The 23,471-nt window shown below is 37.8% G+C and overlaps 1 protein-coding gene across 4 annotated transcripts in view; it reads right to left on the bottom strand.

The window, feature by feature from the left end:
* The window catches only part of cib2 (calcium and integrin binding family member 2), a 40,016-nt gene that overhangs the window by 1,614 nt on the left and 14,931 nt on the right, over positions 1–23,471 (bottom strand). For 3 of the 4 annotated variants that reach the window (XM_088641628.1, XM_088641629.1, XM_088641631.1), the window contains 3 exons: positions 10,322–10,433; positions 5,205–5,352; positions 4,643–4,838 (listed from right to left, as the gene is read on the bottom strand). In XM_088641628.1, coding sequence (XP_088497754.1) covers positions 4,643–4,838; positions 5,205–5,352; positions 10,322–10,433 — 456 coding nt within the window. The remainder of the gene's footprint in view (positions 1–4,642; positions 4,839–5,204; positions 5,353–10,321; positions 10,434–23,471) is intronic. The other variant, XM_088641630.1, reaches the window with a different exon arrangement.

Here is a 23,471-nt window from a genome sequence, read left to right as displayed (position 1 = left end):
CTTCAAAAACATGGGGGGTAACATGTTCCACACTCCTGCAAGCCTACAGTAGGTAAAGAAGTGCTTCGTGATCTTCGTTCTGAATGCACATCCACAAGTGCCTCTCTGTTCCTTCTGAAAAATCATCTGAGGGGACTTTGTCAAAACCCCTGAGGATTTAAAATAATTTTATCAGGTTCCCTAGACGTCTTCTGTATTCAGCACTGAAAAGGCTGACTATATACAGTATACAGTAAATACCAGTAAGAAAAATAGTGTGTAATACTCTATAACGTGTAGGATGTATGTTTCCATTACATGCACATTATATACATACAATATGCCCCTTTAGTCTTCTGTGACTAAAGATTAATTTACACAATATAAAATTAAACTTAAGTAATTAAAACCAATCTCATAATTTAATCACCCAGAGAAAAAAAATGTAATTAGGGAGAATTAAAGTAATGAACAGGACCTTTTAAAATGCTTCTGAATACTGATGACTTCACTCCATAAACTGCAGACAGTTTTTGCCTGCAAACCTACAGTACCATATATCACATTTATGACAGAGTGAACTACAGTCAATAGTAGTTTGCTATATTCTTCTGTAATCAACATCTAGAGCTTTCTTAGCAATTTGAAAGCCAAGACTTTGAATCAGAAACACAACACAAAACTTATAGATGCAGACCCTGTCTCAGTCTATAAGTCAGCAAACAAATTATGTCAATGTGACCTTCACTTAGCATATGGTTTCAAAAATAGAATATTCTGGTTCTGTGTAGTCAAACTCACAACTACAATGTGAATCTTGTTTCTCTCTGCTAATCTTAAGCAATTAATTTGATGTCATAAAAGTTGTCCATTCTGAATATTTGATGGTTCATGTGACAGGCCAAAAATGTATGGATTTGGTTAAAATAAAGTTTAAAAAGTGTGTCTCTGAATCACTCTGTTGCCATTCTTGACTGTTCAATTTCTTCCTGCTTTATGAAATCTTGGCAGATTGATCCTCAGGGCTTCTTTATATATTTCTTGGCTTTTCCGTTTAAAACCATTGTGTGCCATTGTGAAACGAGACTGCCTCACCCTAATGATTTACAAAGCAATTTCCTGTAAGAAAAATGTAGCCAGTCTTGAAGAACAGATCACTTGGTCAGTGCCAGAGCATAGTGTTAATACTCCCATTAAACTACAAGCAGGCCACTAATGATAACATTTTAGAGTGAAATACTGTTGCTAAAATGTAATTTCCCTGAAGTTAGCAACTGAAAGTGTCCTTCAGTGCTTTTAAATCCCACTTCAAAACTTACTCGATCAAAATCCTACTCTATAACAAATTTGTTTTCATTTTTCATGCCATGTAATTATTATTATTCATTTTTATTATGCATTTGTATTTTACATATTTATTCAGTATAGGGCTCTGAGATGCACTTTGCAAGTAAAGATAAAAAATAATTCAGGGTGTTGTGAGGAATTTAAAACCACTGAGCAATCTTTAGCACTGTCTGAATTATCCGAGGGAGGGTACTGAGTTGTATGTTAATTAATGTTCTAGAAGAGCAGAACATCTGTGCGATTCACACTATAAAACTGGGACCCTCCGAATATCTGCACATAAAACACTCTGTCAAACCCGGCTGTAAAATTACTGGCATCTGTTAAAAAGGCGCTCTGCATATTCAGTGTGGTAGAATGGTGACTGTGTGGCTGGGCATAGCACAAAATGAAGAAACAAAAATGCCAATACAAGGATCATTTGGAAATAAACAGATAAATACCCAGATTATCCATATCGCAAGCCATCCTGACAGCAGCAGCAGCATCTCACACATGTTTATTGAGGAATGAGATAACGTTCCACATCTAGCTACGGTCTAAGTACTAGGGCCTGGATGGAACTGAAACTCGTCTGATTCCCAATATGTCATCATACTGTAGCAGCACTGTGCATAGATGTTTGCAAGTGGAATTGGTAGGTGGCTCAGAGATCTGCTTTACCTGTAAATGGATAAGCTCAGTGGTATAAGCCTATATATCTCCTTTCCTGTAGATGTTTTATTCTGATTTATTATTTATTATTCTGATTTGTTTGTCTTTTTTTGGGGGGGACATGGCAGAATCTTACCAGGCTGCCTCAGTCTGAATAACAACCAGTGAGAATAAATTTCAACCACAGCCTTAGTTGGTGTTTTGGTAATCCTGTTACAGATGGCCAAGGTACAGAAGGCTGAAAGAAGTGTTTTATTGATAGCCTGCATCTGCTCTTCCCTGACGTTATGTTATTAAGAGTCACAAAGCACTCTCCGTGTGAAACCACACTAAGGCAATATTTCCTGTCTTGGCTCTGGGAATGAAACCTATTGGAACAAATTTCCCACTTTCCAATTTAAAATGTTGAAATTTCATTTACATCTTAACACAGGTACTGGCCTGGGTCTCTGTGTGAAATGAAGTCATAAAACAAGATTTATCATCAACGTGATGATGCAATCTAATCTGTCTGTCAATAGAATATGTAAATCTTTATGTGTATGTGTGCAGAAACACTGAAATAATTCCATTCTTATCTGCATCTAGGATTCCATGTAAAATGAAATAAAGAATTAAACGATCTCACAGTCCTTCCTTATACTTGTGTAACAGGTATCTTAAATTAGAATTATTTTTTCAAAACATTTCCCTCTCTGTTAATCGAACAATATATCCCCAAGAAATGCTTCTGGATACAGGCTGCATCTTCATTTAAGAGTGCAAATGATGAGTAAACAGTGCCAGACGTTGCAAGAGGCTTCTGTGACTATAAATGAGAATCCATCAGTGTAATGAAGACAATTACTGTATGATGTTCACCGTGCAACACAATTGATTAAGAATGGTCTGGAGCGTGAATGGGTGACCAGTGGAATACATTTCTGTCAAGCAGGAATCAAAAGGTGATCAAGTTCATTTTATGCATGTAGTACTGTAGGTGAAGGACAGATTCATGATAAATGATAAATAATTATAAGATGATCACTGTGCGTCTAAATAATCTCTACAGCAACATACGTTTCTGACACTAAGTTCTTTCTGGTGGTTTTAGCTTTCATAGTATTTGTGCTTACTATGTGATGTGACAGTATTGTCCACTGTCTTTGATCAAGCACTTTAGCTTGCATTATTACAGTTTTGCAATAAGATTAAATACATTTCAGAAACATTCCTTTTATTGCTCTGTATTAATTCCAGCACCAACACACCCATTCTGTTGACCATACAGTAGGAAAACTATTATTTGTATGGTATTACTTTTTCTGTACTATGATAGACAAGCACACCAGTGAAAGACCTTTTAAGATTTTTAGGCTAACCCAGGTGAAAGATTCAAATGCACGAGCAGTTTTTAACAAAGGTTTGACTTCATCCCTCTTGTCTGAGGGAATGGTCATCAGACCACTGGTTATCTGGAAAGAGTGGCTGGAAGGGTAATAAACAGTTACTGGAGGGTTTTAATATGGTAACTGCTAGGTACAGTATGTGGATGTCATTCCTTATAAGCACTTATATAGCGCTTTTTCTTCTCAAAGCGCTTTACAGGTAATGGGCACTCCCCTCTACCACCAATGTGCAGCCCCTACCTGGACGGCAGCCATAGTGCTCCAGTCCACTCACCACACACCAGCTCTCAGTGGGGAGGAGAACAGAGTAATGAAGCCAGTTCATAGATGGGGATTATTAGGAGGCCATGACTGGTAATGGCCAATGGGAAATTTCACCAGGACGCCGGGGTTACACCCCTACTCTTTATGAGAAAAGCCCTGGGATTTTTAATGACCACAGAGAGTCAGGACCTCGGTTTTACATCTCATCTGAAGGACAGCGCCTTTTTACAGTATAGTGTCCCCGTCACTATACTGGGGCATTAGGACCCACACAGACTTCAGGGTGAGCGCCCCCTGCTGGCACCACTAACACCTTTTCCAGCAGCAACCTTAGTTTTTCCCAGGAGGTCTCTCACCCAGGTACTGACCAGACTCACTCCTGCTGAGCTTCAGTGGGCTGCCAGTGGTGAGTTGCAGGGTAATATGGCTGCTGGCTTAAAGCTTAAAAGCGTAAAGAAGATTCGGGGCTTTGACCTTATCTTAATACTAGGCAAAACATAATAACTCCAGGTTATCAAACAACAGAACTGTAGAAACGGTAAGATTAAAGGAAAGGTGCCTAAATTCTGCAATGTGTCTTGGCATAATGGCACATTAATCTGATGACTAGTACAGTACATCTAGAAATAAGCCTGGAGAAGAAGATAGCTTTCCCAAAAGCTCTGATTTATTTAGAGATAACAACTCAAACTTCAATAGTGTATTACACAGAATACACAAAACAAAGGATGGAAGCAAAGGATAAAAAAAGGATAAACTGCAAAGGATAAAAACTACTAGATACTGTGATTTTGGTCTGCTAGAACAGAAAAATTGTTGTAAGAAAAAGAGCCTCTCTTAGAGCTAGAAACAAGGAAGGGAAGACTCTTTTACTTTGTAAATTGACACTCAATTACTTAGAATAGCTAAGTCTTAAATAGATGAGTTTGCTGCACTAAGTGACACAGGAATAGCTAGATCCACATTAGCATCCACACCAGTTTAGATATGAATAAAGTGTTTGTGCTTACCTCAAGAAGTCAGGAGCCCTGGAAATCATATTTTCAAAATCAGCAAAAGCTAGCTTGCCATCCCCATCTAGATCTGCTTCTTCAATCACTTTGTCACACACTAAATTCACCTCTTCGGCTGTGAGCTCCTCTCTTGTCAATTTATTCAATGTTTTCTCCAAGTCCTCCTTACAGATGAAATTGTCTGTGTTGAAATCTAGAAACAAATATTTTAAGGTGGAAAAGTCTAAGATTCTTTTTCTGACCAAATTTCTTTGTGTCTGTCCATAGAGTGATGTCCTAGCTGTTTAAAATTAACGTGTTGTGTCATTAAGAAATGACAAAGTTTCGAATGAGAGTTTGTTTTGAGAACTATTTACAAATGGTGCTGTATTAGTGAGACTTAAAAATCATTTTGTTTGTATGGTATATAAAATCGAGAGAGCCTATCTGGCAAAAATATACAGTTTGGAGAACCTTCTCTCTCTCTTTAAAACTTTTTAAATTTGTATTGATAAGAATACAGTGACTTGCAATCATCATGGCATTGATCAATCAATATCAAGTGATTGAAGTGACTTACCATATATTTTAAATGCATATATAGCCTTTAGTTCCCGCGGAGCCATTTCACTCAGAACTGAAAACATGTCCACAAAATCATTGAAGGAGAGATTCCCCTGTCCATCTTCAGAAAATGACTCCACAATGCGGTTCCTAAAGGGATTCTCCTGAGCAAAAAAGAGAGCTTGTTTTACAGCCTGCAAGCTTTGTGCCTTGCAGCAGTTATCAAGGACCTATTTAGCATGGGTGCTGTGAGTAAGATGTGTGGTGTCATCCATTGGTGTGAAAGAGGTTTAAACAAAACACCCCCAACAGATTCTGAGTTACAGTACTGTTTAACAGTGATAATAAAAGCTGTGAAAAGTCCGTTGAGCTTATCTCAAATCTGGAAAGGCAATCAACCTCTATAAATTCTTAAAGTGCAACTAAATTAGGGAGATATAAACATGCATAGATTCAAGAGGAAATCAAGGCAGGAGAAATTAGACATTTATATTTACATCTTCCACACATCATAAGAATTAGGTTTCTAGATACAGCAAATTTAGTTTACATCAATGATGGATGTCGCAGATATTTTTTATTTTGCTTTTAGTTGCTTCAGAGACTTCTAGGTCATCGCTTTCCTACTTCATAATGAATACACATAGCCAATGTGACACAACAGCTGAAGAAAATAAACGTGATTTGTCATTTTCATAAGACATGCTAAGAAAAGAAACAAGAAAAACATTAGATTTAATCTAGGATCAGAAGTACCTAAGGTTTTATTTCAAAGCAAGCTCTTTAAAATATAGCCAAAAATCAAATACACAAGTTTCTTCTTAAAAATGACCTTGGCCAAAAACTGGTATGAGCATATTCATGAAAAGACTAGGTAATAGTGAGATGAAGTAGCCAAGCACATTGTCCTCTTCTCTAAATTTAGAAATTCACGTGCCATTCTTTTGTCTCAAGCTAGGCCAAAGAATTTTATGCCAAAAGTGCTCTGTTCACCTGACACATGGGATGATGTATATTATGGGGTGGACAAGTAAAACAGTACCCTCAAGCTAAAAGTTACTGAATTAATATGTACAACAAGATAATGGCTAATTAAGTCTGATCCTAAAGTAAGCTCTTTTTTAACAGTGTTCAGACCCAGGCAGAATGAAAATTAGTCCTTCCTCAAATATCCACATTGACTAATCTTCTTCACTGGTGTCATTTATAAAAAAACAGTTTAATGCCCTATTTTACATTGATGTTCATACTGCACAAAGATGTGCAATTTGAAATTTGAAGGTCATTCTGAAACAACAAAGCATTCAAGGAGTCTCTTCTGAGGACATCGGGCCCCTTTGTACACAAGCATGCACAGTCATACACATGTACAGTATACTGTAAGCACTTTGGTCAGTTTTACATCAGGCAGGTAAGCAGGCATTGACTTTTACTGCCAGGGTCACTAGTGTTTGGAATAACAACATCTTACATTAAGCTCATTAACATGGGCATCTGTGTAGGTGCAGCTGTGATTAATGTCTATGAAGCTTCTAATGGCATTTGAATTCTGCTTGCTGTCTGCGCCTCATCTGTCACTGTTCAAGGCTATTGCATTATTTTGAATTTAAATGGTGAATAACTGATTTTTTCAGAGGGGTGCACTACTGTATATCCTAAAGAAACAAATAAGAAAACAAAAACCAAGCCCTAGAAGTTTTTATTTCTCGGGACAACACCGTCACTGTTTAATCCTTTACATTCGGCAATGTAGTATCCTATGAAATAAAATGAGGGAGAGTTTTGCCAAAGGAACAAGACAGTGCATCAGAATTTGATGCATGTAGTTTTAATTTGAACATTACATGGGATGGATTCCCAGTTATCTGGACATGACTAGACTAATGAATTCTCACCTTATTACCTCTTCCTGATTTATGAAGTAATTGCAGTCATTGCAGTTCACTGTCATGAATAATGCAAATGCTTCTGTACTAAAAAAATAATTTCCTTAAGGGAACATATCCAACATCTCTGCCCTCAACAAATATCCCCACCATGTTGTACATGCATTACAAATGACTGCACTACAAAACCTGGGGCTGGGAGTGAATCATTTTCAAGGAGCATTAACGTTGAGTAGTTAGAAATGTAATCTCTAATTTCTTCACTGCAATTAAAATAAACAGCAAAGAACAGGTCCTATTAAAACATAATATTCCTGCAATATGTACAGAATAGGTGACAGTGAAATGCTGTATTCAAGTTATGCTCTAAAAGAAGCGTACAGTATATAGCTTTCTATAAATGTTATATTGGTATTCCTAAAACCCAGTTTTGAATTATTCATGTTCTTGTTCCTGTGGACATCAGAGACTCCACTGCAGAATTTTTAATATCCTGCTTTACAGTCCTTTAAGTCCTTTGACTTTTTTTTTATTTCTACCTCATTGCACAATTGTTCATTTATTATTGTGTTGTGTGTGTGTGTTGGTGGGCATTGTGAGAGACACTGGAGAGTCGTAAAGTCGTCAGAAGGCTTTTTAATGCAGTCTGAGACCCTATGATCACGAACTACAAATACAGGTATACAGTACCTGGACTTTAGAAACAATGTGTGGGTCTTTTCTTCTGGGAAGCAGATAATCAGACTGGGGGTACCCAGTCCTGGTCCTGCAGACCCACATGCCTGCTGGTTTTCCTTGCTAAAATTTCATCAATTATTTTGCCAGTTTTTAAATTACTCAAGAATCACGGGAAACCAATGTTGGAGATTTTAAGTGATTTAAGAAACACGGTAGTTAAAAGGCAACCTCCAACAGAGTGAAGTCCACTATTCAAAGTCCCAAATGTGCCCTTAGGCTGACAATGTAGTTAACTGGGGAGCTCGTGGGTCTCTCTGCAGTAGCACTCCAAGCTGTGAATGACGCTTCCTCAGGTTTGTGGTGTACTGTTGAGAGCTTTGTCAGTCCTTCACCTAACATAAACAAGTACGTTTCAGCAAGAATCATTTCTTCCCTCCTACGTGACAAGTACAGTAAAATGGGGGTAAATAACAGTTGGATATCCTAAAATATTAAGATATATAAGGGGAGGAAAGAAAGTGACAATTCTCAAATTAAAAAAATATATAGTGTGCTTTTAAAGTACCCCAGTATTAAAAAATGTTTTTGATCCATTTACTGCTGTTATCTATTGTTTCTGCAGCACAATAATTACAGAATGTAGGTCATTGATCAGAGCTGTCTGTCTAAAATCCTGTATAGACAGTCAAGACTCTTGAAAAATGTGTCTGCAAAGCAATTCTTCAGGCCTGGAACTAGACAGACTGAGTCACTGAGATTTAACCACCAAGTCTCCAAGTAATGGCTGAGGAAGGTAATAAAAATCACAATGGAATAGGAATTTGCTGTACAAATAATTAAATCTGATAATCAGGGCCTATTACTGTGTTTTATTTAACGTCTGAATCCCATTAAAAATGATCAGGTTGGGTCCATACATGCATGGAAAGTTTTATTAATTTTGTAATTGCATAGAATGTTTTATGCGGGAGATGGCTCAGAAATAAAGTTCAATTTTCTACTTTATTTCATTATCAAATGTCTCTGAAGAGGCAGAGTTATCATTAACATTTCCAGGCTCCACCAAGAGCCCATTAAAGGATCTAATAGAAAAGAGATCCTAACCATGTCTTCCTCTTTGCTTCTAAAATCAGGTCTTTTCCCCTATATGAATGAAACTGAAATTATTTTAAAGCCATTAGAGAAAATACAGTGTCCCCTGCCTTTCAATAGATTAATACCATTAGAGTTGAACCATAGGTTGGCAGTATTTCACAAAACAAGATGTCAGCTGAGCCTAGAATCTAATGCGATGCGAATCTGTGAGGTGAATTACAGCTACTTATGGTAACACGTTAGGCAGAAATGTTGCACTTAATTGAGAATTCTGAAAAAAATACAAACCTCAAACAAACACAGGAAAAACATAAAAAGACATAAATTACCATTTACAATTTCTTAAGCCTCCCAGTTTCCCCCTGAAGAAAGAGAGTCTTTGTTGTTTGTACTCCCCTGCCAAGTAGTTTCAGGCTCATTATATTTTGCTACTTGCTTCCTTACTTCCTGCTGTGACAGATTGAGCCTAATCACACTCTCTCAAACGCACACACACTCAGGAGACTGACTCAGCAGCAAGCTGAATGTTTTTTCACTGGCAGGGTTATTAAATTGCTAATGGACGTGATGTGCCATCATGTGAATCCTCACTGCCTTTACCTCAGCACGTTTACAAAAATTTGGCATGAAGCTAAATATACATTTTACATATTTTACAGCCTGGGGTCATAGGTGTAGAGAGAATAGATGTAAATCCAGCTAAGACCTTAACAGTTTGCATGCCGTAGTCAGAGGTAGTCAAGACCTCTGAATGATTTTTTTCAGGAATGTGACATATCTAAAAAACTGTTTTGTATGACCAGGTTCTGTGGTTTAAGACCCTAAGAGTTCAAGTTTTGTGCACCTCTGACCTCTGTTGTTTGCTCCTCTGAATCACGGAGCCCAGAGCCATTCAATGTCAAATACAGAAAATGAATTGAAATCTTTCTACAATACACACTATAAAAAGAACCCTTTCTAACTGATTATAGTCCAGAAAACATGACAGGCCCTGTTAACAAGAGCACTGCGAGAGATAGCTTTCAATTTTATCCTCACAATTTGTGACAGCAACATCTTAATTGCTGTCTGCAGCTCACTGGATTATCAAGTTATTTATCTGCTCCTTGTTCTTTCTGTCTGCTTTTGCTAATGGAAACTGACATTTATAGGAAACCTATATCATGTCATCATTACAGTTGCCTGAGATGTTTTAAAAGACAAAAAGTTTCCATGCATGCCTCTTCTGGGAAACTTTTGTTCAAAGTACAAAACTTGTCCCATCGGTTAAAGATTTAGTTAACGTGGCAGCTCTTGGATCACAGTACAGCAGACTCCATGTTGCTTGTTGCCATGTTAAGTACAAAACTTGTCCCATCGGTTAAAGATTTAGTTAACGTGGCAGCTCTTGGATCACAGTACAGCAGACTCCATGTTGCTTGTTGCCATGTTGCCCACTGGTGATGTGATAAAATCTGGTGAATGCGAATCTTACCTTTAATTCAGGCATGTTTATTATCAGCTGTAAAGGGAGTTTAACATCAGGATCATTGGTATAATCCATTGGTACTAAATTAGGTGCCAGTTCGTGGTATCTTCCATGCAGCCTGAAAATAAGAAAGAGAAAAAATCATTCAGATTTTTTTTCACTCCAAATCTCATTTGAAGGTTAAAGCAGTTAAGCTTTGACAAGGCAAATGATATTAGAAATAGTGTATAATTGCTTTCTTACAAACTGCCGTTCTTCAGAGATTCTAAATGGCATACGGTATACTCTGCAGTATGCACAGCAAGTGCAAACAAGGATTGAAATGACATGAATCATGCAGGCAGCTTATCACTCGCAGAGCTGAAGAATGTCATGGCACTAAAAACGTCTTTCAAAAATATCAGAATGTATCAGTAATATCTTCAGGTTTCTTCAGCAGGAGTAACTCAGTTACTCCAAATACACTATGATCATGACGTTGTTAAGAAAGAAACCGATCAACATTTCAGCTTACAGAATGGCTTTCTTCAATATGTTGTGATCTTTGTTTGGGAATTAAGTACTGTAGATGTTAGAAGCACAAATGTTTTCCATGCATTTACTGTAAACAGCTACATGTTCTCAAATACTTTTTTGGGCCATACAACAAGCAATAGCATTATCTTAGAGAATCATCTATAGTCTTCCCATCATCATATCACTCTTAGAATACTTGAAATATACTGAAATATGTATTCCATTGTGTTGTGCAGGAATCAAAGTCCTTCAGTGAAAAATTGACAGTCATGCATTTATTTTAGTAATACATTGGACAGGATGACTATCCAGGACACATTTGATCTTGTTTGACATTAATATACAATGGAACAAAACTCGTAACCCACCACAACCTAATCGAAAAAGTAAGTCAGTGCCACTATGCCCTGCGCCTTCATTACAGAGGCCTGCATTGAGCCTCAGCAGTTGACTAAAATCACTGTTCATTCTAAGAATAACAGTTTCATAGACAAACAAATGACCCCCCCCACCCCCAACCCCACTATGTAGTGCATAGTGTAAATGCCAACAGAACAGCTCATGGGGAAGGAATAATACCTGATCCTAAATTATTATTATTTGGTGTAATATATGTACAGTAATATACTGTATTTACAATTATTGTATGTGTATTGCAAATGCTGCAGTGACCTTCAGTCACCTATTGAAGCAGTCTCATCCCATTCCAAAGAAAATCCATTCTTTTCTTCACTACCCTTTGAAATGTTTACCAACATGTATTTTTGATTTAGAATATTAATATCAGTCCATAAAAGAGAAATCAGATACATTCAGGGGCTTAAGGGATTGTCCTACACTGACAGACAGAAGAAATTTAACCTTTTTAGTCCTGTACAGAGGAGACTCTGAGGGGCTTTGACACCCGTGTTCAACATTTTTAAAAGCAGCGCCCAAGTCAACCCAGAGGTTCACCATGAATGATGAAACACAAATCAGGGAGCACAAGTGGAAACTATGTTGAAGTGCATTTCAAACCAAGGACATAAGGTACTCGTCTCTTACACAAAAGGGCTGCATGGAACAAGCTACTCAGCCATGCTGCCGGAGCAGATACCCGGGCTTCTTCCAAGAAACAGCTGCATGAGGTCCTTGGACCAATCCGAGCCAATGGCATCCTCTTGTGTGGAACTATTCTCATATTCTTATTAATGTACAAACAAGAAAACAACAAGCACTGGAGAAAACACCCACAACCAATCAAAATCAAATGGTGTCAAAGTCAAGAGCATGGACCCCTCTTCTCAGCAGTTTCAGATAAGTATAAAAATAACATCACCTCCACAGAAACAACATTATTCTTTGTTTTCCATTCCAATTCACTTCAGAATTCTTTATTCATCCCCGGGGGGGCAATTTTGTATAAATTACTCTTGACATTAATTCTTTAAACAAAGCATTGTCTTCTTACACATTTGTTTTTCCTCACTCTAACTTTGTGCTTAAGACGTGGGTTACTCACCTTCGCAAACATGTAGTGCATGGTTCTTCGTTTCAAAAATATCAAAATAAAAAAAATTCATTTTTATGCTTTGTATCTACATGTATCTAACAGTATCTAACAGTAATAGTAACAGTAACAGTAACAGTAACATGATACAATTAACGTCCACAGGCAGTGCAATTATAAAAGTGATTTCATGATGAGCAGAGATGATCTCTTACTAAACCTGGTGCCTTTTGTTTTTTGCATGTGAGTCATAACACCTACAACTCCCTGATTCTTCCTTGGGATGCTTTCTTTCTTCATGTGTGTACTGTTATAAAAGCCTGCCTTCCCAATTCAAGGCCACACAGTAAGCAAAGCAATTGTTGGAGAGATCTCATCTGGCAATGACAACTAAATGACTGCTATTACTGTAGCACTCAGGCATGGCCAATAGTACTGAGCATTATGCTCCAAAACATTGACATAACGATGCTACAGGTAGATAGGTAGATCTGAAGAAATGAAATGACTCCTCAGATCGCTCATGGCTGAGTAGCTCAAAACTAAACTAAAACTATTTCATCCGATGTGATGAAAGTTTGTCTATAAATGTTCCTTGCAATCATACATCATGTCGGCATCTTTCAGCTTTCTTACTGTGAAATGGCAATGAGACTATTACTATCTTACCATATAAGGTGGGAGTCAGGCTGCTTTCCCTTTAAGAACACAAATAACTTACATGCTGCCATTAAAAATGCTGCACTCATTCTTGGTTTCAAAAGGGTGAAGAAAGGTAATGATTTGTGGTTTTGAAAGTGTAGCATTCTGGCATTATGAAAAATATAGTTAAATTATAAAGCAAATCATGCCGTTGCAGTTCCCCGAAGGCCTTTGTAATGTGAGATGATATTAAATCATGGTAATATATGCCCTCAAGCAATGTTCTACCCTTAAAATGAATACTGATTCAACTCGATGTGACATTCCTACAGTACCTACTATACATACAATACATATGGATTTACAGTATGGGAAACTGTGAATCGGAGCATTAATGAAATGACTTACACTGGTATATCTTTCTTTGCTCTCTCCTGCGTGTGAGTTGGACACATTATCTGATGAATTCAGAGAGCATTGTTTGGAATTTCTTTTTTGTGCATTTCAAACTGAGAGTCATCCATGGCTTGTCTGATAAAATGCTGCAGTTAACAAAGACAAAGGCTGGAACCCTTGTCATTTTCATCAAGTAACCCAGACTACATTTTAAGCAGTGCCTCAGATATGTTCATGCATGGTGTTTTTCTAACCACTCTTTAGGGACCGAAATTGAACCGAATAATTGAAGTGATGATTTTCACACACCAGGAAACAAATAACTTGATTTCAATACCCAAACACTCAAAACATATAGCTAAAAACCGGTTTAGAAACCAGTAGCAGCTCCTGGGGTCAAGCTAGGTCAGTTAAGTATGAAATAACATGCGATTGCTTTCAGTTACAAAATTTGCAAATGTAATTCTCTTTTTCTGTGTTCATGCAGAATTTAATATATCTGAACCCACTGTACTTTAGAGGCTCCTTGTGCAATTCTTGTAATTCTGCCTGTGTGATGTGCCCACTGTCTTCAATTTCAGTGACCGGAAGTCTACACCATTTGGCTCAGTACATTTCTTCTTCTGACACGGAAGAGAAATTTCACAATGTTCAACACTGCGTAAAATTAAGAGCCAGTGGTGAGCATTTCTTTGATCTGATAAAGATAATTTACAGTGTTGTTGGTCCGTGACACTGTTTCACAGCTGGATATATTTCAGAAATAATGAAAACTGTGCATGACACTGGGCACTGAAGACAGGAGATAAAAGCTCGTAATGGCTCATTGATGAGAAACAAGTGGAGGGTTTAGTGCCCATTAGAACCTAATACATTAACCATCTCATTAAGTTCAGGATTCCTTCACAATCCAAGCACTTTTCTTAAAATCCTGCAGCGAAGGCAAGCTCAGTATGCAGAACCAAGCTTTCCAATACAACCTGTTAGGTTTTGTATGTGCATAAGTAGATCCACTGTGTGCAAGCCTGAGAGTGCCGGGTAACCTTCTGTCATGGCAAAAGGACAAACACTTTAAAGGTGTTTATTATATTCACTTTTCAATTTTTAATACGCTAACGTTAATGAAAACAGGTCTTATATGCACAAATCTATCACCTCAGTTCAGTTGTCACATCCTTATTTATTCTAATACAAACTTTAAATTGTACAGGTGTAAATCTGCTTTTGAAATACAACATTTGGAGGCAGAACTGAAATAACGTCTAGGGTTATTTTCACTGTACCTCTTAAGATAGCTGACTTTAGGATATTGCAATGCTTCTCTTTTACGGTTCATATACTGTACTAGTCTTCACTCTTATTTCAAATACAAATTCCAAAGATAATCAGTTCTGAGAGGTAATTCACTCTGTCCGGAATGGCTGACCTATCTTTGCAAGTCAAAGATAAGCTTGTAACCAGCTTTGTACAGTAGAGTAGACACTACATTCTAGGTGTATAACTAGAAGGTGGAGGGTTCAGTGGGGGTTCTGCTGTCATACCTTTGAATATAGTCATTTATTTGGATTGCTCTGATTAATACAACTTAAGTAATTTTGGATAAAAAAGATTCTAATTAAATAATAATAGCAATGACATTTACAGTATATCTGGTAAATTATACCACATACTGTATACACAAATAGCAACATCCAGACAAATACAGTACATACTGTATTACTCTGGCTAGAAGTATGTTGATTCTTAAAAAATACGCATGTTACAAGGATTAGTAACGATCAAGAAAACCTGCAATGACTGAAACCTATGTAGTGTAGTGTCTGGACCCTACAGAACGCTGCTCAAGTTAAAGAGATGAAAGAGGATGAACTGACACTATAATTTATTACAATGACCTATCTGTGATATCTGGGGTTAGCCGAGGTAAACATTATTTCAGTCAATAACCTTTTAAATGATAGCCACCTCCTGATATGCTATTAGCATAATGTGTTGAAATAACTTCTAAAATGTATTGTTCCTTGTATGCCAATTATAGTATTGATATAAAGAAAAAACAATATTATATGAATCCTAGATACAATTTGCAGAAGGTTCGTACATGTATTAGTGTGGACAGAATAAAGTTGTATGTTACATCTTATGTGTATACTTCAAATTTATAGCCTGCTTTTAATTAATATTTCCTATATCTTTTGCACAGATAACATCTATTGAAAATCAGAACTAAGTATGTGAACAAGTCATTATTACATCCCAATACCTGGAAAATGGAAATTCATTAGCTTTACCGAGTGTAGAATAATCCTAAAAGCAACTCCACACTGGAAGCAATTTTACTTAACTCAATAATATGACCATGGTCTTCATTTTCCACAAAAGAGGAAAATCTGTAGTAAATAGTTTGTTTACAGATTTCTGATAATGGGAAACTTGAATCCCCCATTTTAAGGAGGCAATTTACATACACTGAGCATGTGCATAATGGGCATGAAATTCTGCTCAGGCTAGGTTTTAGGAAAAATAGACTTATCCAGGGAATTTATGCTTTAAAATGGCTATGCTGAAAATACCATAAACACCATTGATAGCTTCTTTCCCTATAAATTATGCTTAACCACTACTTAACTCATTTCTATTTACCAGGGACTATGATGGAAACACATGGGAACAAGCACAATAATTTGATCTGCGCAAGATGACCTTTTTCATTTCTGATCCTGGGATACTGCAAAATGCACAATTTAATTGCCATCATTAAATTTCAGCCATCATTCAGAATTTCACCACACAATGCACAAGTCCCTGAATTTTCATTTTATTTAAATTCAGTGTCACCAGCTGTTCAAACCAGCAAATACTTTGCAGCCTTTTTTTCCTGTTCAAGATCAGAACAAAGCAAAAGCAAAGAAAAAAAAAACAGAAAACAGAACAGAAAAAGAAGGGCTGGAAATACAATAGCTGGAAGACGCTTAATTATATTTCAGGATGAATGCAATGCAAGAATCAAATATAAAGGAAAATTGACAATGGAAATGTCCAACAAGAATAAGCACAGGTAATAGAAATTAGCATTTAAATTTGAGTCTTAAATCTCATTGTAGTCAGTGGCTAGAGAGGAAAGCATTCAGTACTTCCCTTAACACACAATTCTTCCAGACCTGTCCCAAATGCAGACCAAGATGTTCTGGAGTATTGGCCCTGCCAATTGTCCTGCATTTTCTGTCTCTAAAACCACTGTACTGTATATTCTTTCTTTCTGGCCTATATTACACACTACACTGCCCTATTGCAAGCAAAAACCAGCTGACATAAAATCAGCTTTGCTTCTTGATTGTGGGTTTATTGCTCACAGGCTACTCTGTGCTGGTTCTCGTTTCAAGATTATATCATTTTAGGTCCCATAAAATGCATGTCTCTTCTGCCACATCCCTTTTCTTTACCTCGTCCACAGTAAACGAGGATAAAAAGAAGGCAACATAGTAAATTGCTGCTCACGTCTCTTTGCTGGCTTTTCCATTCTCCCATGGCTGGTAGCAGCGGTAGAGTAGATTCAGCTTTTTGTGGATTCTTTCACAGCCATCCCCCAGGTTGTAGGGGTCACTGATCGTTTGCCTGCAGTCTTTGAAAAGCTCTCTGACCTTAAACCTGATAGTGTTGCTACTACTGAATGTCTTCGGTGTAATACTGTATCTCCTTTTATCCCCCAGGGGAACTATGTGTCACAGGGCAGGAGGCAGCAGTAGGTAGGACCCTGTGCGTGACAAACTCCGGTGGAGTCAGGTCGGGAGGGGGATTGAGTTCCAAAACAGCATGGTACCAAACGAGAGGCGAAGTCGTGGTCTTGCATGAAAGCGAGGAGTCAAAGCCAGTAGGGTTCCAAATCGATGAAGTACCAAAACGAGAGGCGAAGTCGTGGTCAAGAGGGAAGTGCCGAGTCGGTAGCCAAAAAGTAATAATCGATGAAAGGTGAGACTAGAAACTCGTTTCGGAGCTCAGGGAGGAGACCTGAATAGTGAGCGAGGTACAAGAGGAGCATGAGGGTTTGAATAGTGTGTGGTGTTAATTGGCGTTTAGGGAGACTAGAGCTCGTGGGAATGCGGGAGCGCTTGCACGCCTGCCTGCGGTTCGTGACACTGTGAAAGTTTATTAGTGCCACGGAGAAAAAAAAAAATTCTCTTGTTCATACGAGATGGTAGGAAACCTTTGGAGGCCTAAATATAGTTCTGGACGCTTCCAAAGAGGAGAATGGTGCTGTAGGTTTGTTTTTGTTAATTTAATTTAAAGGAATAAAAGGATTGGGGGTGTGAATAAATGTGACCCGTTCATTTTCTTTACTTAAATGATTTGTGAGAAATATGACTGTGCTCTTTGCAAAGCTCTTACAATTACTATATGAATGTCCAGTTGGATTTCTTGTAAGAGTCTATAAAGTCCTGTAAAAAAACCCAGCACATAACACTACTAGAAAAGGTCGAAAACCCTAAAGGATTTTTCTATTGGTTTTCACACTGGAAGAGATTCTAAAGGGTATTTTCTGACTAGAGTGGCCCACGTATAACCTGACCTGTGTTTCCTAGCACACAGATCAAATGTCCTTCCTATAAATTTGAATAATTGGAAGAGAAAAATCCTTCATCCTGAATGTGCTTCATACAACAGCCATGCTGACCTGAGTGGAATTCAGTACAGGCCAACAAATAAGATTCCAGAGTTTCCCTACTTTATTAGCCTGATTAGGTCCCTTGATGGTAACTTTATCTATCTCTTCAGTCTCCTGTATCTGGGTTTAATTTCTTAAAGTAGTCACTCGATCTTGAAATAACAGCAATTAACAATATATTTTGAAATTCAAGAAGTATAAGTCAATCCCATTAGGAGGAAAAGTGAGCGATTATGCATCCGCTGTATACCTGCACAGCGTTCACCCATTCATCACGGCAAGGCAGAAAGACCTGTGCAGTAAAACAATGCCAGGGACCTGTGGCTGATTCCTGGCTCTGAGGTTCTGTGCAGTTCTCACCGGCCTGCAGCTCCCCTACCCATTGCTGTTGCCAGCTGTGTATCCGGACTGGAAAGGAGCTCTCTGGCACAGTGATAAAGGCACTTCACATGACAGCACCAGACACTTATTTCAATCTAACCACGTGTCTTCCTTTCAACCACATGTTTAACTCCAGTATGTGAAATCACCCCTACAGTATACTGTATGTAAAGCTCAGTCTAAATCTCACACTTCTCCTAAATGCCTAAATGTTAAATCTTGCTTTTCCTTGAATTCAAACCTTCTATCCCTGAAAGCAAAAAGGATCCTTTCAAAATGATGAATGACACTCAACGTTCAGCTACTATACCATGTAGGGGATGTTTTTTATTGATATTCTTGATATTCTTACATGAAGTTTTGCATTTAGAGGCAAGCAGGGCTTTACATTTAAGGCCATTTCTTTACATTTAGGGGTTATGGTATAGGATTCAATATTTGTACCACTTCAGACACAAATGAAATGAGATCCGAAGAGGCTTCACAAAGGCACCTTGATGAAAAAATTGCCTTCAGGAATGTACTGTATGTGCAACAACGACAGAGCACTATAATTAGCCATTTGGTGGTCACATAATATTCAATAGCAGCAATTATTGTCATGTGAATGGTTACCTAATTTGTACATTACTCAACAAAATTTACTTGATCGTTTTGAAACAAATGGCACCTTTTGAAACTCATCCTTTCCCAGGTATCTGAGGAAGCCTCTAGAACATACTGTACAGGCATGTTTGCCACATTTAAAATACTAATTTCATGTATTTATTTAGATTAAAAATGTATTTTAACTCTCTGCGCTCTACTCTTACACACAAATAAATTATTTCAAAGCAAAGCATATAAAAAGCAATGTTTTATCACACTTCATTTTATTTTGGTGTGGAATTCTAGGAGAATATTTTCACTTTTCCTATTCCTGATACCATTGCTATAAACAGAATAATATGAATAACAAACCAGTGGAATCAATTAAAGCTGAAGTATGTGTATTTAATAGATATTCAGCTTAGAATTACAGTATATACATAGAGTACAAAGGAACAAGTAACAGGTTTATTCCATGCTGAAAAGAGAAGAAAGGAAACAACATTTCAGCTGTGGAAACCTTTCTTCTCTTTTCAGCAGGGAATAAACCTGTTACTTGTTCCTTTGCAGCCTACGCATGTTGACGCAGATCCCCACCTGAGCTACTTATACAAAAAAGTACAGGTCTGGATATGGTAGTAGCTATTGAAACACTAAATCTTGGTGTCTGGATCACTTCCAGCCAAGCTCTGCCAGTTCTGCTAGTACAGCAGTGCACTTTCTGCTGAAATGGACAGTACAAGAATGATTGCAGGCATTTTTCGTTTTTTTTTTCTGTATGTGTATTTGTTTAGACTTAATACCATACAGACATACTCCTGAACTCCAAACCTTTAAAAACCATGATTTGCAGCCAGTATTTAAAAACTGCTCTCATATCTCTCTTTTTAAATAATTCCAAAATATCTAATTCATTTAAGCCGTACATACTGTAGAAACACTGTATAAAACACCAATTAATGTTACAAGTTGGGCAATGATCAATGAATATTCATTTTTGACGAGCCAAACCCAACACAAACTGTCACATTGCAATTGAAAGGAGCTTCGAAGTTTGTGCCCTGAGCTGGCAATCAGTTTTTATTCAAATGGGAACAGTGAAAGTTACACAAAGGAATCGTGATACATCTTTAAGAGAAAGCCAAAACAGAAACAGTCAGCTACTATAAAACAGTTCAAAGCAAAATGTCTGACAACAAAGCTGCTGACCGCTGGTGTGAGACATGTAATGATTCTACCTGTTCTACCTGCACGTCTTCGTGGCACGACCTCATTACAGCAGCACAGTTACCCGAGAAGCACTGGCAGCATAGTCAGAGCTGACTGAAGCCATTCTAGGACGTGGAAAGTTAATATTCACATCAGTCTTCAGGGAGCCTTGGGCAGATAATCTTTCAGTACTTTCAGTACGCGGAGCTTTTGCAGTGGTGGAATGACACAACCATCAACTTAAGGGGCTTCCTTTGCTGCCCAGCGGGGTGAACGCATCTCACAAAGCACTGACTGTGGGCAGGGTCTCTAGGCAGGACACACTATATCAGCAGACTTCACCTGCTTCAACTGCAGGAGCTGGCAGGATCTTAGAAAAGTCCTTGTTGTTGTTGTTGTTTCAATATCATGTCACACAGCAATTCCAGGGCGCCAGCAGTTCCCTGGGAATGTTTCGCAAACATGCAGCACTCTTCTGTAAGCACAGTAGATGTTGTCCCAGGAATTTTCCCATGTAACAGATTTTACACATCTCCCATTTCCTGGTGGTGATGTTCATTTGTGGAATTTCGCTGTTTCGTTACAAGATGATGACACTGACCCGTTTTGTTAAAAGGCATAGCATTCTTGATAATTGTGGCAGTAAAGATGCAGACCATTTACAGATTGATCATGACATGTTTTGTTAAATACACTCAGATTATGGCTTTATTTAAAATCCCAAGGCCAATTCTGTAAATTCAGTAATCATGATCATGCTTCCATTGTGTTATAAGGATAACTTTTTTTCCTAAAAATACAATGTTCTGACATTGTTTAGATATCTTTTGGATTGAACAACATTTGTATAGTTTTGTATAGTTCAATGTCTCATGTATATATATATACAGTATATATTTTGATTAGAGGAGATGGTGACTTCCTACTATTAAGAGATTCAAGAGCAGTTAAAACAAAAAGGCTGGGCTTGGGTTGCTAAATGGCCTGAACCAGGAACAGGATTCCTGGTTTTACTAGTCTCTATTAATCTGTAAAAGAGTTCATGATGGATTCTACTCTGACACATACCTACCTCATTTAGGATATGAGCTCACAGCACAAGACTGAATCAATAATTCAAACTAGTTTATGGAGATAGTCCCTCAGCCAGTGTAAAAGCTGTAGTAAGCAGCCCCTATGTTGACAAACAGTCAATCATACTGTATACAGCACACAACTTGATGAGACCATTTACCAGAAGTGTCAATCGATGCTTATTTTTCTTTCATGTATTGGGCTTTTTCAATTCCATAATGTCAGCACATGATTTTACAGAGCTATATCCTGTTTATAGTATATGGCTCTCAGAGGTATTTAGTTTTAAACATTTTTATATCAGACTGATGCTAGCTGAGAGACAGTCCTAATGACTAATTATGAAAAACAACAATGTAAAGAAAACAGAAAATCCAGAGGGGCATATAAACTGTTAACCTAAAACAAAACAGACTATATGTAATTATTGTATTTTCTCTATTGTCTTATCCAATAGGAAAGGTGTGCTTTATCGTAGTTGTTTTAGGAGCTTCAGGTTTCACTCCTCAGCCTGTCATTTCTCATTGCCCATACCCTGATCGGTGTTCTTCACATATAACATGATCATCTACATGATGTGCCATAAAATGATTTACTTCATATTTTGGAGTCATTATTATTTATGTAGAGTCGAAACACACAATTATGGTTAAGTGAAGTGATAATGCCATTTGATTTTTGGCATTGTTCAAAGAAATCCTATTTACATAGACCGGCATGATCCTAATTCTGTTCTGTAAAAGAAATACATTTAAATTTGAAAGAAATGTGATACCTCTCTCTACAGATATTGGAAAACTAATAATAAACTTTATTTCATATATTGCGGCTTTAAAGGTGGCTTCTCAAAGCGCTTTACAGAAAAACAAGAACAAAAAAAATACACAACATATGCACAATGAAAATACACAATGACAGGAGACAGTAGATGGGGGCACTGAATACGGTAGGAGCAGAGCGGTAAAGAACAGAACCAGTTAAATAAAGGCCCTTCTAAAGAAGAGGGTTTTTAGTCTGGATTTGAAGGAATTTAGAGAAGGCGAGTCTCTGCTATCCTTGGGGAGAGAGTTCCCGAGCTTTGGGGCGCAGCAGGAGAAGGCCCTGTCACCCATAGAGTGTAGACAGGCTTGGGAGACAGATAGGAGTCCAGAGTTAGAAGAGTGAAGGTTGCGAGGTGGGGAGTAGGACGATAGTAGCTTAGACAGGTACTGAGGTGCCAAACCATGCAGAGCCTTATAGGTGAGCATGAGGATTTTGAAGTCGACACGAAACTTGACAGGAAGCGAGTGCAAGGACTCCAGGATAGGAGTAATGTGAACACTTGCACCAGACCTGGTCAGGATTTTGGCAGCCAAATTTTGGGCATACTGGAGTTTATTTAATGTGGATTTAGAAACCCCAGCGAATAGAATGTTACAGTAGTCAATGCAGGAGAAGACAAATGTGTTCAACAGCTTTTCAGCAACAGTTAGTGATAACTAACTGATCATTTCTGAGGTGAAAGAATAATGTTTTCACAATATGTTGCACATGCGGGACGAATGTCAAGCATGAATGAAATATCACCCTCACGTTTTTCAATTTTGACTGAAGCTCAAGTTACAGTACCATCCACAGATAGGGTTACAGAACTTGCTTTACAAAGTTGATGGGGGGTGCCAACAAGCATGACTTCAGTCTTGTCACAGCTTAGATTAAGGAAATCCATGTTTTTATGTCAGAGATACAATGAATGTAGTTTTGAGTATTGTCAGCATAGAACTGATAATTGAAGCTATGTGATCTTAAAGCTGACCAAGTGGAAACATGTAAATACTAAAAAGTAGGGGGCCAAGTATCGAGCCCTGAGGAACACCAGACTTAACAAGTCTAATTACAGAGCTAAATCCGCCAAGAGGGGCAAAGTGACAAAGGTCAGTGAGGTATGGCTTGAGCCATTGAAGAGAAGCGTCAGAAACTCCAAACACAGTCTCAAAACGAGAATGTAAGATATCATGGTTAACAGTGTCAAAAGAAGCACTGAGCTCAAGAACAATGAGGATAGAAAAAGAACCAGAATCAGAAGCTACTGGAAGATCATAAGTGACCTTGAACAGGGCAGTTTCTGCGCTATGGAGTTCACTTTCAGGATGGCAAATATACATAATTAAAATATCTACAAATATATACTTAATTTGCTCAAATCCCCCCCCCAAAAA

This window comes from Lepisosteus platostomus, chromosome 7, assembly GCF_059453375.1.
Source record: "Lepisosteus platostomus isolate fLepPlt1 chromosome 7, fLepPlt1.hap1, whole genome shotgun sequence".
Classification (NCBI taxonomy): Eukaryota; Metazoa; Chordata; class Actinopteri; order Semionotiformes; family Lepisosteidae; genus Lepisosteus; species Lepisosteus platostomus.
Note: the sequence above shows the minus strand (reverse complement) of the source record. Positions and strands in the feature narration are given on the sequence as shown.